The sequence below is a fragment of the Pelodiscus sinensis genome, chromosome 19 (assembly GCF_052426305.1).
Source record: "Pelodiscus sinensis isolate ZL-2025 chromosome 19, ASM5242630v1, whole genome shotgun sequence".
NCBI lineage: Eukaryota > Metazoa > Chordata > Testudines > Trionychidae > Pelodiscus > Pelodiscus sinensis.
The window spans coordinates 29,594,010-29,611,754 of NC_143070.1; the positions used below are offsets into that span (position 1 = coordinate 29,594,010).

The window sequence follows — 17,745 nt, forward strand, 5'->3', positions numbered from 1 at the left end:
TTACTTGTGGGTTGGTTCTGAACCCTGCTTGTGCCCAGGCCTGACATAACCTGCCCCACAGAATTCACACAGCAAACGGGGCTCTCAGAACACAGGGGGAGGTTGGGGGCTTGTTGCTAGGCCATGGGGTGAAGCATCAAACCAGACCCCCTCCTGTGGGGCCTGTGAGTGTTGCAGAATCTGGGCCTCCTGCACCTGGACAAGAGCAAACAAAATGTCTCAGGGCCCCACAGAGACCCACCTGGACTGCCTGGGCCTGGGTCATGAAGCAGGAAGTGGCTGAGGCTGCGGCCAACCAGAGAGTTCCCTGGCCCCTGCGATTGCAGGCATTAGGGTTGCCAGATGGTTCCACAGAAATACTGGACTCACTTGACAATACCTCACAATCGACATTACATCTTATTTAGAAAATACCCAACATTTCTATTTCCTCATTTACACTTTCTCAGTTTGCTTCCCGAACAGAAAGCTCAAATACTGGACAGTCCGGTTCAGAACTGGACACCTGGCAACCCTAGCCAGCATGGAAGCAAAGCGTAAGGCTGTGAGAGGAGGCCTCCTGTTGCCTCCCCCGGCCTGAGGCAACAGGACTTCTTCCTCCTGTCTGAGGAGGGAGCAACAGAGGCCGGGCTGAAGGTTTTCTGCTGGGGCTGGAGGCTTAAGCCCGAGCTCTCGGCCTCAGTGGGACTTGCTGCTTCTCCCTACTCCTGTCTTGCTACCTCCTTTGGCCAGCAGCGCTCAGGGGGCAGCTGGGAGAGCCGGCCGCCATGGGCAGAGGAGGCCAAGGCACAAGCCCCTCAGAGGCAACAGGACTGAGGCCGCTAGCTTTCCCAGGCTCATGCCAAGGGGTTTTATGTGGTGCTGGGAGGGGAGGGATGCCAGGCCCAGGCCAGTGCGAGAAGGGGCAGTGCCTGCCAGGGCAGAAAGGGTTGCTGCAGAACATGAGACGTGGCGTTTCTGCCTGGATTCACTCAGGGGACCTTCCCTTGCTGCTACGGACTCTTCTCCTGTTACTTGAGAGACTGAAATGGGGCCATTCTTGTGGTAAAAGAGGCCAGTGTGCTTAGGCCTCCCCACACAGAGCAGAGCACCCCATTGGGGACAGGACAGAGCCTTGAATCAAGCATTTGAGAACACGCTGATCCTCTATCCTGTGACAGGGTATTGGGGGCGAGACACTACACAGAGAGTGGCTAGCTCAGTCGGTAGAGTATGTGACTCTTAATTTCAGAGGCATAGGCTCAAGCCCCATGCTAGACAATGCCCTCCCTTCAGTTACATTCTCTGCATACAAGGCAATTCAGTCTTAGCTTTCTCCAGCTCTCAGGTAGGAAAAGTCTCTGATTTCTCTAGTAGGAGGGAGGACACTAACTGACATCTCCAGCCTCATAGAAGAACAGAAGCAAATTCCCCCAACCAAGAAAAAAAGGGGAGGGAAAAAAAACACTTCAGTATCTGATTAGTCCTCTTCAGCACTGTGTAGCTTCCTGTCCTTCAGCATCAGCTCTGTGATGGGACAATAAGAGCATGTCTACACTGGAGTGTTATTTGGAAATAAAGTGCCTGTCTACACAGCAAGCTGTTATTTCTAATTAAGTACAAGTTGGCAGACTTCCTACTCTGACTCCAGTAACCCCCATTTCATGAAGAGTAAGGGAAGGGAAAGGTCTCTTCCTGCCAAAAGCCAAGTTAAGCTATTTCCACTTCAGCTATACAAATAAGTAGGTGAAGTTGTGTATCTTAGTTTGACTTTTGCCCTGCTGTGTAAACATGCCCTAAACGAGCTACTAGTTAAGAAGCTGGCAAAGGATCCCTTCCCATGGTATTATAGCGCCAGAGAAGGGTACACACCTGGGCAGAAAGCAAAGCAGCTGGGGCTGAGAGAGAGAGACAGGAGTGGGCCTGAGGGAGCAGAGAAGGAATTGAATGGAGAAAAAGGGGGGCTCTTTCCACCTGGGTTTGACACAGACCTTTTGCATGCCAGACAAATGGGATAACACCACAGAGCAGAAACAACAGGACAGAGGAAATTTTTCAATGAAAGTTTCAAACCCCCCACTTGCAGAAACAGTTTACATCCATCGACATTTACAAAATGCTTCCCCACAAACATCTCTCCAGCTTGTGTGTCTCTGGGAAAGATTTCTGCCAAGCCCGGTCCCAGCCGAGTGGTCAGAGCTCCCTGAGAAACAGGACACCCTCACTCCCAGCCATGTCCCCGCCCAGGTGAGGAAGGGGAAATGAGCCACAGGCTGCTGTCCCCTGGGTCAACAGACGAGTGGGTTGACTGTTCTCGGGGACACCACAGCAACATCCCTGCTTCCCCCTCGGAGGGGGTTTCCTCAGGGCCAGAACAAGCCATTCCGGTGCCCTGGGCAGACAGCTTAATTGCACCCTGGGTTGGGGAAGGGCGCATGCACGGCCCAGCCCCCGCCTGGAACGTGGGAGAAGGCGCACGGAGCTGGCAGCAAGGCACATGCCTCCTGCTGCCCGGCCACCGCCACTGGTGCTCAGCCTGGTGCCGCCGGGAGCAGGCCGAGCAGGGTCCCGCAGCCACGGGGGGAAGGGTGCTTCTGGCCAGCGCTGAAGGGGTTAACGCGGCCCCTTGGGTGGTCACTGCAGGGTGGCTGGTGGGAGCTGCTGCAGCTTGTGATACAGACATGTGGTGCCTGATAGCAGTTATCAGCAGTAAGAGGTGCACAGCACCCCTTATATCAGGAGCCCCGGGCAGCTGCCCGGCTAGCCCATGCCTTAATGCGGCCCTGGGTTTCCTGCATAGAACGACCGAAGCCCCACAGATCAGGAGAGGGGTTCCCAGCTGGGGATCTCCGGCAGCAGCCATGGGATGGTGGGAGCCAGTTACTGCAGGACAAAGGACACCAGGGCTATGTCTACATTTGCGGCTTCTTAGCAAGTACAGCCGTTCTTGGCAAGAATCCATAGAGCTCCCACACTGCCCGCCTGCTCTTGCTCAAGGAAATTTACAGTATGGCGTGGTAAGAGAGGGCTTCTTGCGCAAGAGCTATGCTCTTTTTTAACAGGTGTAAGCCCTCTTGCGCAGGAGCTCTTACGCAAGAGGGCAGTGTGGCTGCTCGGCAGGGATTTCTTCCGGAAGAAAGCCCTATGGCTAAAATGGCCATCAAAGCTTTCTTGCGCAAGAGAGCGCCTACACTGCCATGGGCGCTCTTGCACAAAAGCACAGAGCGCACATGGCAGTGTGGACATTTTCTTGCGCAAGAAGGCATGAGTGTAGACATAGCTCTCGAGTGGGACAAACTAACCATCTGCTTTATTGGCAAAGGAGAAACAAAGACAAACCCCACCCTGCTCTGCCTGGCACTTTGCACCCCCAGCCAGGGCCAGGTTAAGGCATGGGTGCCAACCTATGGAAGCACCTGATTGAAGTGGTAAGGGATGCCGCATCAGGTGCCCCCATAGGTTGCCGCCATGGGGCGGAAGCGTGCATGCAGCACGCGCCCACTGCCCAGGGTGCAAGAATGGCTCGGGCCGGCCCTGCCCCCAGCCCAACTCTTCCAAGCACCCCTAGAGAGCAGCATTCACACATGGGGGGCTGGAAAGTGGAGAGACTACCACTCAAAAGGAATCGCTCTGGGTAGGTCTGCACTGAGATAGCAGCCCGGTGGCCAGGCTGTAGCTGGTCCAGCTCAGCTGTACCTGGCCTGGAGGGCTTTGGTTGGGAGAATAGAAACCTGCAGACAGGGGCATCTCCGGAGGGCAGGTGGGGGATGTCACAGTGTCAGGGCAAGTGTCATGCCCCCCCATCTTCCTTTGCTCCAGCCCCACTGCTGAGAGATACTGACCATTGTCATTGCTTAAACTGCACACAGAGCTTGTGGCAAAGGCTAGCATATGGTTAAAATACAATGAACATTCTGGTAAATTATCAGAGGGGTGGCCATGTTAGTCTGAATCTGCAAAAGCGGCGAGGAGTCCTGTGGCACCTAATAGACTAACTGAAGTGCATCTGACCAAGTGGGTCTTTGCCCACGAAAGCTTATGCTCCAACATTTCAGTTAGCCTATAAGGTGCCAAAGGACTCCTCGCCGCTTTTATTCTGGTAAGTTCTCATTTGTGTTGTGCTGTCTGCACATCTAATTCACCAGAGATCAAAGTGCATGACCCGAAGGCCTTCACAGAGAGAGAAAACCCACAACACAGGGTAAGTTATTCAACACATTCACATTTATAAGAGTAAAACATAAGGAAATCTTTTAAGCCTCAGAATCTAGGAAATAAATAAACTTACTCATTTTCTTCTGCAGTGGCTAAACCTGCTTTATTTCTTGCCTCGTTACATGTCTGTGTTATAGAACTTTTTAACTATGTCATTGTACTAAAACAAAAACACAAGTTCACCTGAACAAATGATCTGGAGTAGTCCAGAAAACCCCAGCAAGAACTATACCCAGAGACGGAACCAGGGCTCTGAGATGGGACCTATCACGCTCTGCCAGGAGGTTCATCGGGATTTCCCTGTCCACACCAGGTCTTTCTCCTGCAGCCCTCAGACGCCGGACTTAGGACCAAAGAAACCACACTGGGATTCCTGAGTATGGGGAGCCCAGGCCACTGGTCAGTGACCCTTGGGGTGCATCTACACAGCAGCCTTATTTCGGAATTACAGTGCATGTCTACACCGCAAGCCGTTATTTGGAAATAACATCCACCTGGAGGACTTGATCTTTTGGCCGGGCTGCATCTGAAGGAAGGAGCCAAAGACCCCAGGGTGAGGGAGAGCCCTGGTTTGGAGGGGCAGCTGGAAAAGAGGTTTTAGGGGGAGTTTGTAAAAGTTTGTACTGAAGTTTCAGTGGAGCATTAACAAAGCATTTTTTGTTACCTTTGAGTTTGTAATCTGCTTTGCTCTGCCTGTTCTCACTTATCACCACTTAACTCCTACAGCTTGTATTTAATAAAACCACTTTTACTTACTATCAAGCCTAGTGTAAACAATTACTACCTATGGGAGCAATCGGTGTGCACATTCCCCTTTCATTGCTAAATGGGGCTTACACCATTCTTTGGGGTTTGATCCCATTTGGGGAGTGCGATCCCAGGAAGCTGGGCCCTAAACTGCTCTCTCCTCAGACCTGAAGAGGTTCAGCATCAGTACTGCTGCTCAGAGGCGGGGGTGGGGGCGGGAATCTCAGCTCGGGGCCTTGGCCAAGGAGCTGCTCCAGCAGGACCGGGGGGTGAAAAGCCCCAGAGAGCAGAAAGGTGAGTGGCAGTGGCCAGGTCAGTAACCCAGGAGGCCCTCCCCAAGGGGGTCTTCTGGGACCACAGCCACCTAGCCAAGCAGCTTAAAGGGAACTCAGGGTATACGTTTCTCTCCTCTGTGGGTCCTCCAAAGGCTAAGAAGATTTGAGCTCTGACTGAAGCTTTCCCCAGTCAGAATAACTGAATGGTTTTCTCCCCTCTGTGGACTGTCTAATCTTTAACAAAGTCTGACCTGTGTTTGAAGCCTTTTCTACAATCAGAGCTTTTATAAGGCGACTCTCGTGTATGTATTCTGATGGCTAGTAACGCAGGAGCACTGACTGAAGCTTTTCCCGCAGTCAGAGCAATTGCAAAGTTTCTTTCCTGTGTGGGTTCTCTTATGGTATAAAAGGCTTGAGCTGTGACTGAAGCTTTTCCCGCAGTCAGAGCAACTGTAAGGTTTCTCTCCTGTGTGGATCCTGCTATGGATAACAAGGTCTGAGTTTCTTCTGAAGCTTTTCCCACAGTCAGAGCAATTGAAAGGTTTCTCTCCTGTGTGGCTCCTGCTATGGGTAACAAGGTTTGAGCTTCTACGGAAGCTTTTCCCACAGTCAGAGCAGTAGAAGGGTTTCTCTCCTGTGTGGGTAATCCTATGACTAACAAGGCTTGTGCTGTTACTGAAGCTTTGTCCACAGTCAGAGCAATGGAAAGGTTTCTCTCCTGTGTGGCTCTTCCTATGGGTAACAAGGTTTGACTTCTGACTGAAGCTTTTCCCGCAGTCAGAGCAATTGAAAGGTTTCTCTCCTGTGTGGATCCTCCAATGGTTAATAAGTTCTCCATTACTACTGAAGCTTTTCCCACAGTCAGAGCAGTAGAAGGGTTTTTCCCCTGTGTGGGTCCTCCTATGTCTAACAAGGGTTGAAATCTGATTGAAGCTTTTCTCACAGTCAGAGCAATTGAAAGGTTTCTCCCCTGTGTGGCTCCTCCTATGGGCAACAAGGCTTGAGCTACTACTGAAGTTTTTCCCGCAGTCAGAGCAAGTGAAGGGTTTCTCTCCTGTGTGGCTTTTCCTATGGGTAACAAGGTTTGACTTCTGACTGAAGTTTTTCCCGCAGTCAGAGCAATTGAAAGGCTTCTCTCCTGTGTGAGCCATCCTATGGATAACCAAGTGTGAGTTTGTACTGAAGTTTTTCCCACAGTCAGAGCAGTTATGGGGTGTGTCTCTTGTATGTATTTTCTGATGGTTTGTAAAGTGTGAGTGCTCACTGAAGCTTTTCCCAGAGTCAGAGCACTTGAAGGGCTTCTCTCCCGTATGGACCCTTTGATGTTCAGGAAGAGTTTCACAGTCACTACACATGCAGGGTGACTGTTGATGGGGGATTTCCTGTTGGACGGTTTCTGTGTTTCTTTTCTCCCCTGTGCTCCTGGAGTTACCCTGTCCCTCTCCTAGATGGTTTCCCTGCTGCTTTTCTGGGCTATGCTGACTCTCACAGCTCTCTCCTTGCTCACGTATCTGGAAAACATGTCCTTTGTTATTCATGGGCTCTGGGAATTCATATCCAGAGCACCAGGAGGCAGGACTCAGCACCAGCCTGACAGAGATACCCAGGGAGGAAAAAGAAGCAAACATATAAATGCACCAAGTGAGCAGACAGTCCTTCAGGGGCACATTCAGCTCACTTGGGGAGGATGTCTGGGAAAACCACAAAGGCTGGACATTAACTCGTGCACTGACACGGATGCTCAAGGCCTTTCTACTCATGGATCTCAGCCAGCAATTCATGATCCAGGAGAAACACAAACAAGCCCAACCTCACCAAGGCCACACAGGAGTCTGCCTCCTAACACAGCCCTCCCACTGCCAGTCCCTGCTGGTCCATAGCCACAAGCACCTACCAGATACTCCTGGCTTTTCCCTTCTGCTGCTGTTTTCCTTCTCAGCAGCTTTTCTCTCTCCTCCCTCAGAATCTTCAAATGAGCCTCCAATTTTTCCTGAAGAAACAGAAATAAGCACGAGGGCAAACCACATTAGATGTTGGGAGCCTATTTGTCTGCCTTTAAGAGAATCCCAGTTTTGTGGAGCTCTGCCCCTGTCCAGTAGGGACTCAGCCCTGGACACGGCTTTGTCGATGGAAAAATATACAGGAGGAGACTGCGGATGCAGCAGGACACCTACGAGCATGGGGGACAGATCGGTGGTGGCACCTTCATAAAGAATGATGCAGGTGGTTAACAATACTAATCATTTTAGCCAATTACAATTTTATCAGTGACAGTATTTTTTAAGCTGCTGACAGGCAGTGTTGGTAGCGGAAATGGGCTCTCCTGGGGCCAGGGATCTCTTGTGAGGTCTGCCAGGGTGGCCACAAGATCTGCTGGCCAATGGGAACACCCAGAAGCTGCAGACTCACTTTAGCTGCCAGAGGCAAGCGGGCACTGCACATGCAGTGGGGAGTTTAACTGGTAACTGGCACAGATAAACAGCTCATCAGTTAACCTGTTTGAACTCTTGCTACAATCCAGTTGAATCCTAGTTGTGCCTAGCATGGACCTGCACTTCCTGAAGCCCTACTATGAGTGAACTGCACTGGTCCCTGACCGAGAATGGGGGCACTGCACACAGCACTGGGCCCTGCCCGGGAATGGGGGGCACTGCACACAGCACTGCCTGGGGATGGGAGGCACTGCACACAACACTGGGCCCTGCCCGGGGATGGGGGGCACTGCACACAGCACTCGGCCCTGCCTGGATATGTGGGGGGGCACTGCACACAGCACACAGCCCAGCAACTTTATCTAGTGCCAGCTGCTCCATCGGAGTTTAACCCCTCATGGAGCAGCCCAAAAGTTCAGCATTCCAGAGGGAAACCTCTTCTCCCTGCTGAGACTAGGGTTTTATCAAGGCATCTTTCTCTCCTAACAGCCACACTTCATCACTGTTCAGCGATGGTGAGGGACAGGGAGCAGTGCAGTCTAACAATTGGACCAGGGTTCAGGACCAAACTCTATCCCTGATCTGTTTGGCGACTATGAGCAACTTGCTGCCCCACCTTCCCTTCCCACAGTTTGTCTAACTGGACTGTGATCTGCTCAGAGCAGGGACTTTCCCGTGCTGGGTATTGTGCAGGGCCCAGATGTCCTTGTGGATCTATCAGGCAAATGACAGATTATTATTCCTGTTCATCCAGTCAGTAACAGCTTGTAACCTCCTCTTCTCTAGTCCAAGGCAACTCTCTGACAGAGTGGCCTGTAGCTCCTATAATCTAAACCTCTCTGATTATTAACACCTTCCCTTGTGCAAACACCCCTCCTGCCACCAGTGAGGGCTGGGTTTCAGGATTTAGAGCCTCAGAGAAACATTTCCCCCACCAGGTATCTGTAAAGATTTGACATAAGTTGCCACAAAGCCAGAACATTTACTTTTTACTGCATCTCTTTAATCACGAAGGCTTTACAGAAGTGGTCATCAACCAGGAGATCGGGATCTACAGGTAGATCTTGGAGCCTCTGACAGGTGATCTTGACTGGTTTGGCTAAGAGACTATCAAGTGCAGCACTTCAGCTGCCCCCTCTCCCTGCTGCTGCACATCTCCTGCCCTTTGCCTTGGAGCTGTTTCCTTCTCCCACCCTGCATTCTATCTCCACAAACAGAGGGAGTCTGTAGGCTGCTTTTGAGAGTCGTGCAGGGGCGAGCCTTCCTCAGCCCCACTGCACCACCACAGAGGAGCCACCTGTGGTAAGCGGTGTGCAGCTGGAGCCTGTATCCTGAATCCCTGTTCTAGTCATGTACCTCTCCTGCACCCCAAGCCCCTTCTCTAACCCTGAGCCCCCTGAACTCAAACTCCCTTACAGAGTGTGAACCCCCTCCTGCACTCCAACCCTCTGCCCCCTGCTTGATGAAAGGGAGATAGGATGGGGGAGGGTGAAGGGATGCAGTGAGCAGAGGTGGGGCCTCAGAAAAGGGTCACAAAGGAGGTGGGGCGAGGGCATTTGGGTTTGAGGTAGATCCTGGATTGCACTTAAATTCAAAAAGTGATACTTTAAAAAGCTGGAGACCACTGCTGCCTCTGGGCTGGGGGACCGGGGCCGGGTCACTGTCCTGAGCTCAGCAGTGGGGGGGCAGGTCCGGGGCGGGGGGGGGGTTGAGGTGCCAGCACTGAGGACAAAAAACCCATCAAAATTAAAAACCGAAAAAGCCCCAAAAGCTTCGCTCCCCCCCTGCAGGGTCCATTGGGCCTCCCCCGCTAACCGCCCCGGCCAGAACCGCCCCCTCATCGCTGCGCCCCTCAGGCCCCCCCCCGCACACTCTGCAGCCCCCTCAGCCCCGCTGTGCGCCCGGCACCACCCAGCTCCCCACCCCCGCCAGGCCGGCGCGAGAATCAGGAAGCGCCCCGATACCCAGCGCCGGACCCACCAGCAGCGCAGGAGGGCGGGTCACAGCCCCGCAGCAAGTAACGGCCCCAACGGCCCCTCACAACGGCTCCCGGCTCAGGGAGCGCGGCGCATGCGCAGTAACCGCGGCGACGTCTGGTCCCTTTCCCTGCCCGCGGCGGAGTAGAACGGGGCGGCCCGTCAGACCGCGCATGCGCAGCAGCTCCGTGACTCCGACCAGGCTCCAGCGCCAGGGCTTAGCTCAGACCGGGCGCTGCTTGGCCCCGCCCTCCCGGCCAGAGGCTACTTCCGCTTCTGGGAGCCCGGGCCGGCTCGCAGGTGGGGCGGGGCTTTTGCAGCGCGTGGAGCGACCCGGGGGATTCCCTCCCTGCCGGGCTGGGAGCTGGGGGGGTGTCCCGAGGTGGGCGGGGCCGGCGCGAGCTGCTGGGGTTGCAGGTTCGCTCTGGGCCCCACGTGGCTGCGCGGGCGGGGGGAGGCTGGGACCGGCCCTTTGTTGCGGGGGCGGGGCCGAGAGATGCCCACGTGGGCCACTCCCGGCTTCTGCCCGGCGCGTCTGGTTGGTCCCGGGGCGGCGCGCGGAGGGGGCGGGGGATGCTCACCTGAGAGGCGGGGCCACTGTGGGCTCCTGCCCGGGCACTGCGCATGCGCAGCGGCTCTGGCGCAGCCCTGGCCCGTCTCTGCCCGCGCGCGGTGAGTGTCCCGAGGGGGACGCGGCTCCACGTGGACTCGGGTCTGGTGGGTTCTAGGGCGAGCGGGGACTCGGGGAGGCTTCAACATGCCCCGCGCCAGCGGGATGGGGCGGCGGCTGGAGGAGGAGGAGGAGGGGGGGGGGGGGAGGATTGTGCCGCACTTTCGAAATTCCCCGGCGCCGGCCAGTGCGGGCCACGTGGGGCCGAGGGTGCGCGTGCGACCGGAACACTTAACTTCTCAGGATTTGCTACTTTGGGTGCACTGAGCATGCGCACCGAACTGAGCAAACTCAGTAGCCTTCGCTGTAGCCGCTGCCCTCTCTCTGCCCTCACTGCCTCCTCAGCTTTGCTCCCTCCTCTTCGGAGGTGTTTAAAATGATGAAGGGGGGCAAATTGCAGGGGGTGTGTCAGGTTCTGATCATGGGGCAGATATTTACCGGCTGGAGGCATCAATCTTCTTTTTTTAGCTGCAGAAGAGGGGCGAAATTTGAAAAATCAGGGGGGTGGGGGGGTGGTAGCCTTGGTTAACCCTGGGCGGGGGGACACTGCCAGACCCTGTGCGCGGACAAAACCCCCGTTTAGGGAGGGGGAGCAAAGGTAGCAATTCCTGAGCAGTTGTACCGAATGTCATGTATGTTTGACAGAAACTGTGACGGTCACAAAAACAGAGGGTTCACTTTTTGCCTATACACCGGCCCGGGCTCCGAGAAGCGGAAGTAGCCTCAGGCCGGGGGGGCGGGGCCAAGCGGCGCCAGGTCTGAGCTAAGCCCTGGCGCTGGAGTCTAGTCGGAGTCACGGAGCTGTTGCGCATGCGCGGTCTGACGGGCCGCCCCGTTCTTCTCGCCGCGGTCGGGTTTTCGGCGGGTCCCGCCCATCGCTCCGCGCGCGGGCAGGGAAAGGGACCAGACTGCGCTGCGGTTACTGCGCATGCGCCGCGCTCCCTGAGCCGGGAGCCGTTGTGAGAGGCTGTTGGGACCGTTACTCGCTGCGGGGTGGGGGAGGGGCTGGGTATTGGGGCGCGCCCGTTGGGGGCGGGTCCGGCTGGGCGATGGCCTCTCCCGCCGCTGCGGTCGCCCCCCCCCCCAGGCTGTTGGCGCTTCCTGTTGCTGTGAGGGGGCTGCAGAGTGTGCGGGGGGGGGGATTTGAACACAGGGTGGGGAGGGCCCTGCCATGAGGGGCACAGCGATGGGGGGGCGGGGGAGGCCCAATGGAGACCCTGCTGGGGGGGGGCGAAGCTTTTGGGGCTTTTTTGATTTTTAAATTTGATGGGTTTTTTTGTCCTCAGTGCTGATGCCCCCCCCGGACCTGCTCCTCCATTGCTGAGCTCAGGAGAGTGACACGACCCTCAGCCCAGAGGCAGCCATGGCTGCAGAGAGCTCTGTGGAAAGTGTCCGGGAGGAAGCGCCGCGTCCCGTCTGTCTGGAGGATTTCACAGCCCCTGTCACTCTGGAGTGTGGGCACAATTCCTGCCAGGTCCCCTTCAGCCCTCAAGGCAGAGACACTGAGCAGCAGGAACCCCTCCAGCCCAACCGGCAGCTGGCAAACATGGTGGAACTAGCCAAGCCGCTGAGTTTCCAGTCATCAAAGAGAGCAAGATGGGACGGGGTGTGCGGGGAGCACCAGAAGGCTCTGAAGCTGTTCTGTGAAGCGGATCAAACTCCCATCTGTGTGGTGTGTGACAGATCCCAGGCTCACATGGTGGTGCCCTTACAGGAAGCTGCCCAGGAGTACAAGGTACAGAGTGACTGTCCAGTGTGATGGGAAATAACATTGGGTTTTAATTACAGGCTAATTTCACTGACTGTTACCGGCCACAGATGTGAACCAACCAGTGTAAAGCAGTGGTCTCCAGCCTTTTAAAGTATCACTTTTTGAATTTAAGTGCAATCCAGGATCTACCTCAAACCCAAATACCCTTGCCCCACCTCCTTTGTGACCCTTTTCTGGGGCCCCATCTCTGCTCACTGCATCCCTTCTCCCTTCCCCATCCTTTCTCCCTTTCTTCAAGCAGGGGGCAGAGGGTTGGAGTGCAGGAGGGGGTTCACACTCTGTAAGGGAGTTTGAGCTCAGGGGGCTCAGGGTTAGAGAAGAGGCTTGGGGTGCAGGAGAGGTACATGACTAGAACAGGGATTCAGGATACAGGCTCCAGCTGCACACTGCTTGCTACAGGTGGCTCCTCTGTGGTGGTGCAGTGGGACTAAGGAAGGCTCGCCCCTGCACCACTCTCAAAAGCAGCCTACAGACTCCCTCTGTTTGTGGAGATAGAATGCAGGGTGGGAGAAGGAAACAGCTCCAAGGCAAAGGGCAGGAGATGTGCAGCAGGAGGGAGAGGGGGCAGCTGAAGTGCTGCACTTGATAGTCTCTTAGCCAAATCAGTCAAGATCACCTGTCAGAGGCTCCAAGATCTACCTGTAGATCCCAATCTTCTGGTTGGTGACCACTTCTGTAAAGCCTTCATGATTCAAGAGATGCAGTAAAAAGTAAATGTTCTGGCTTTGTGGCAACTTATGTCAAGTCTTCACAGATACCTGATGTGGGAAATGTTTCTCTGAGGCTCTAAATCCTTAAACCCAGCCCTCACTGGTGACAGGAAGGGTGTTTGCACAAGGGAAGGTGTTAATAATCAGAGAGGTTTAGATTACAGGAGCTACAGGCCACTCTGTCAGTGATCTGCCTTGGGACTGGAGAAGTGGAGGTTACAAGCTGTTACTGATTGGATGAACAGGAATAATAAGCTGTCATTTGCCTTACAGATCTGCAGTGACCCTGCACAATACCCAGCACGGGGAAGTCCCTGCTCTGAGCAGGTCACAGTCCAGTTAGACAAACTGTGGAAAGGGAAGGTGGGGCAGCAAGTTGCTCATAGTCGCCAAACAGATCAGGGATAGAGTTTGGTCCTGAACCCTGGTCCAATTGATAGACTGCACTGCTCCCTGTCCCTCAGCATCACTGAACAGTGATGAAGTGTGGCTCTTAGGAGAAAAAGATGCCTCGATAAAGCCCTAGGCTCAGCAGGGAGAAGAGGTTTCCCACTGGGATGCTGAACTTCAGGGCTGCTCCATGAGGGGTTAAACTCTGATGCAGCAGCTGGCACTAGATGAGGTTGCTGGGCTGGATGCTGTGTGGGGCCCCGAGCACCTTCACTCCACCCATAGCAGGGTTTCAGGAAGCACAGGTATATGCCAGGCAGAACTGGGATTCAACTGGATTGTAGCAAGAGTTCAAGCTGGTTAACTGATGAGCTAATGTTTATCTGTACCAGTTACTGGTTAAACTCCCCACTGCCCCTGAAGTGCCCACTTGCCTTTGGCAGCTAACATCAGCCTGCAGCTGCTGGGAGTTCCCATTGGCCAGCAGTTCTTGTGGCCACCCCGGCAGACCTCGCAAGAGATCCCTGGCCCCAGGAGAGCCCCTTTCCGCTACCAACCCTGCCTGTCAGCAGGTTAAAAAATACTGTCACTGATAAAATTGTAATCGGTTACGTGATTAGTATTATTAACCACCTGCATCATTCTTTATGAAGGTGCCACCACCAATCTGTCCCCCATGCTCGTAGGTGTCCTGCTGCATCCGCAGTCTCCTCCTGTGTATTTTTCTATGGACAAAGCCATGTCCAGGGCTGACTCCCTACTGGACAGAGGCAGAGCTCCACAAAACTGGGACTCTCCTAAAGGCAGACAAATAGGCTCCCAACATCTAATGTGGTTTGCCCTCGTGCTTATATCTGTTTCTTCAGGAAAAACTGGAGACTCATTTGAAGACTCTGAAGGAGGAGAGAGAAAAGCTGCTGAGAAGGAAAACAACAGCAGAAGGGAAAAGCCAGGAGCATCTGGTAAGTGCTTGTGGCTATGGACCAGCAGGGACTGGCAGTGGGAGGGCTGTGTTAGGAGGCAGACTCCTGTGTGGGCTTGGTGAGGTTGGGCTTGTTTGCGTTTCTCCTGGATTATGAATCGCTGGCTGTAAAAAGGCCTTGAGCATCCGTGTCAGTGCATGAGTGCAGCTGGAGAAATTAGATGAGGCGGTTTTGAGGTTCCAGATTGACACTGTCAGGAACCTCTCTGTGCAGATTTCCCGTATCAGCGAGGGGATTGGTGAGCTGGAGGGGACATGTCAGAAGCCAGCAAGTGAATTCTTGCAGGTGAGACTGAGGGACAGACATCCCAGCTCCTCACACAGGGAAGAGGGGCTCCTGAATCACAAGTGCTCAGTCCCAGTTGTCAGATCTCAGTGTAACATCTTGTGCATTGCTGCCATGTGAATGACTCTTGTCCTTTGTAGAGTTACAGGCACAGATCTATTAGAGATGGCAAAGCCCCATTCACTCAGGGGATCCATGTTCCTGGGGCCAGGGCAGGGCCTCTCTTCCCAGGTTTTCAATATCCCTTCTCAGAGGTCCCCTGTGTGTGTCCAATGGGGCTGAGATTCTTTTTTGTGTCTTTTTTTTTTCTAGGACGTCAGAGGCACTCTGAGTAGGTACGTGGCTCTCACTCCCCTCACACTGCACAGAGCAGGGAAAAGGCTTGGAGCAGATGTTAGCACCACATCTCCCCAGAGCTCTACAGCCAGATGTTAGACATGAATATCTCTGACGCATTTAATTCTGAGGGTCTCATCCTCGCACTTTAGACTCTGGAATTCCCCATTCAGGATCAAGTGTTTCTTAGAACTGTCACCTCCCTGGGGATTGGTTGCCGCAGGACTGTGGGGTGGAACATGGGCCTGTCACTGCTGGGCACTGAGCACATTCAGCCCAGGACAGCAGGGATCAAGAGTCTGTCCCACTTGAGGGCTGTTTGGAGACCTGTGTGGATGGAGCTGGGTTGAGGGGAGCTGATGTTTCAATCTAATCCCTAGTGGTCAGATTCCTTCAGCCCTTCACATGGGAACTCCTGTCCCTCAGCATCTAGAGGCCAAGGAGTGAGTTGGCCATGGAGACTCTATTCCCCTTTACTCCCCCAGCCAGTCTCCACAGGACAGAAGTAAAGAACAGAAATGGGACCTTTGAGGGGAAGGTTGCATGGCCATGGGATGTGTTGTCCCTGTTCTCAGGCTGCGAGAATTGGAGGAATTCTAACTCCAGGCCTGTTAGAGCTGAGACTTACTAGCCAGAACTTATCAGCTGCAAATGACATACAATCACATTGAATTATTTCTGTCCAGGTGTGAGACGGGGCAATTTCAGCTGCCGGAAGAGATTTCCCCTGAACTGGAAGAACAAGTCAGAGGTTTCTCCCAGAAAACGATTGCTCTGTCGGAGACTCTGAGGGAGTTCAAAGGTACCTGGAAGGGATGGATGAGGGGAAAGTAGTTCAAATATCTGAGACTATTGAATCTGGCCTCTGAAGCCAAACTTCCCCTGCCTCAATTCCCACGTGGAGAATGATGGCCCTGTCAGTCTGCTCTCCTTAGAGACACTGAGCGAACAGACCCAACTGCTTGCAGATAGAACCAGGGGTTTGCAAACACTGAACCTCCCATTCAGAGATCAAAATGGCTAAGTTACTGTGATGGCCACGTGTTCCGCCACCACAGCTCCAGTTTATGACAAGAGGCAGTAAGTGAATGGGAAACCAAGTGGAAGGGGCTGAGGAGGGAAGAGTAAATCTCATTTTCAGCTTGTCTCTCCTGGGACAGGTGTGAGGCTGCAGGGATGTTGGCTCCATTGCTGGAAGGTGCCCGAGTGAGAGAGGAAATGAAAGTTTCAGACTCTTTCATACTAAATACCTGAGTGTGTCTCTGATAGAATTGAAATGCAGAGTTCAGAGTGGGACATTGTTATGAATAGGAGAGCCTGGAATCTCACCTCTCTTATCCCTTCCCCCACTAGACACTCTGCCCTCTGCACTGGAGAGAGCAAGAGGAAAATCCCTTGGAGCTTTCAGACAAGGTGAGTTTGCTGGTGGAAATTCTTTAAGTGATGTGAGAATTCCTGTGAAAACATCTTCATGGGATTGTCATTGGAGTTACCAACCAAACCCAGTGACCACGGTGCACACAGCCCTAAATCACCCAGTGATCAGTGAGGAGCCCCAGGGGTGCTGCATGGGGTCCTGTGGACATTTGGAGAAACACTGGTCTATAGGTTTGTGATGCTAAAGGGGTGAAGTTAAAGCACAAAACGGACGGCACCTTCAGGCTCAGATTTCACTGCTCAGTCAGTTGCAATATAAGGTTGGTTTCAAACAATAAATAGGCTGAAAGGCTCCTTCACCCAAACTCCCTCCTAGACCCTTCTATCTGTCCTGTATCCCAAACCGTTACCCCAAGCATCCTCCTACTCCCAATGCCCGTCTCGGTTCCTCCATTTCCTGCATTTATGTCACGGAAGAGTGCAGCTCTCAGCCACTTTCCATTTGGCCACCCCATGAAAATGAATTACCCACCCTGTCGAGTGGATACGGCTCAGTGAGAGCCAATAATTGAAAGCTGAAGCCAGACTATTTTAGACAAGAAAAGAGGCACAAATGTTTGATAGGGAAGCGGTTTAGCTGCTGAAACAAATGAACAAAGAGCTGGTGGATTCTCCCATCTCTTGATGTCTTCAAATCACTGGGGGCTTTCTAGAAAATACTCTGTGGGAAAACAGAGCTTTGTGCCTGGGTAACTGGACTAAGTGTAATGGCTTGTGCCACAGAGGGGGTCAGACTGCATAACTGAGGATATCTTCTGAATCTTAAGATCTCATCCTGCAAACACTCAGCACAAGTGTTTAATAATAAGCACACGTATTTAATAATAACACCACCATTCAGATGCTTACCTTCACTGATTCTCTATTTTGGAAAGGGATTATAACGTCTCTGAGATGAGAGCAATGTTTATGCTGCAAATCTGTGAATGAAGACTAAGGCTTTCAAATACAACAGCCTACATTTGGCTTATGTCCATGTTCAGGCAGATGAATATGTGGCTTGTTATCAGAAACACTGGGTGCTGAGAACTATATCCCATTGTTGCAGATGCAGTAATCTTGTAACTCAAGCCAGGTGCAGAGAGAAATGAATATGGTTTTGGGATCTAAATCCCGTGCGCTGTTAATGGAATATCTAGACTAAGATTCTACCACTGTGGACAAAAGTTTAACACGTGTGTCACGTCACTAGGGACAGAGTGTGGGGAGAATGGGGGTGTGGAAAGGATTAAAGCCCCTTCTGAAATGTCTCCAATTCACCTTCTCCCCCTGCCAGGCTGCAGAACACCCATGTCTGTCTCTAGCTCAGCCCCTGGCCTTCAGAGCCAGGCACAGGAGATGGCCATGGCGGAGCTGGTTAGCTTCCAAGAGGTGGCTGTGTATTTCTCTGAGGAGGAATAGGCTTTGCTGGACCCAGGCCAGAGATCCCTCTACAGGGATGTGATGCAGGAGAATTATGAGGCTGTGAACTGGCTGAGTAAGGATTCCTGTCCCCTCGGGTATCGGAAGCTGGGTGGGCTCTGGAGTAGCTGGGTTGGG

The 17,745-nt window shown here is 53.3% G+C and overlaps 2 protein-coding genes across 3 annotated transcripts; one reads left to right on the forward strand and one right to left on the reverse strand.

Moving 5' to 3' along the window:
- Window positions 1-1,452: 1,452 nt before the first annotated feature.
- LOC149522823 (uncharacterized) lies at window positions 1,453-7,240 on the reverse strand. Its single transcript, XM_089771179.1, has 2 exons — window positions 7,111-7,240; window positions 1,453-6,727 (listed from the first exon to the last, which is right to left on the reverse strand). The coding sequence occupies exon 2, from the start codon at window positions 6,569-6,571 to the stop codon at window positions 5,501-5,503; it is 1,071 nt and encodes a 356-aa protein (XP_089627305.1). The 5' UTR covers window positions 6,572-6,727; window positions 7,111-7,240; the 3' UTR covers window positions 1,453-5,500.
- A 4,256-nt stretch (window positions 7,241-11,496) lies between these two features.
- Window positions 11,497-15,262, forward strand: LOC149522824 (zinc finger protein RFP-like). Of its 2 annotated transcripts, none has more exons than XM_089771190.1 (3): window positions 11,497-12,029; window positions 14,032-14,127; window positions 14,362-14,683. In XM_089771190.1, exons 1-3 carry the CDS (start codon window positions 11,658-11,660, stop codon window positions 14,551-14,553), a joined length of 660 nt encoding a protein of 219 aa, XP_089627316.1. In that variant the 5' UTR covers window positions 11,497-11,657; the 3' UTR covers window positions 14,554-14,683. The 2 variants fall into 2 exon arrangements, with proteins under 2 accessions (XP_089627316.1, XP_089627317.1); XM_089771191.1 differs by lacking the exon at window positions 14,362-14,683 and adding an exon at window positions 14,746-15,262 and having other exon boundaries at window positions 11,501-12,029.
- The last annotated feature ends 2,483 nt before the right edge of the window (window positions 15,263-17,745 follow it).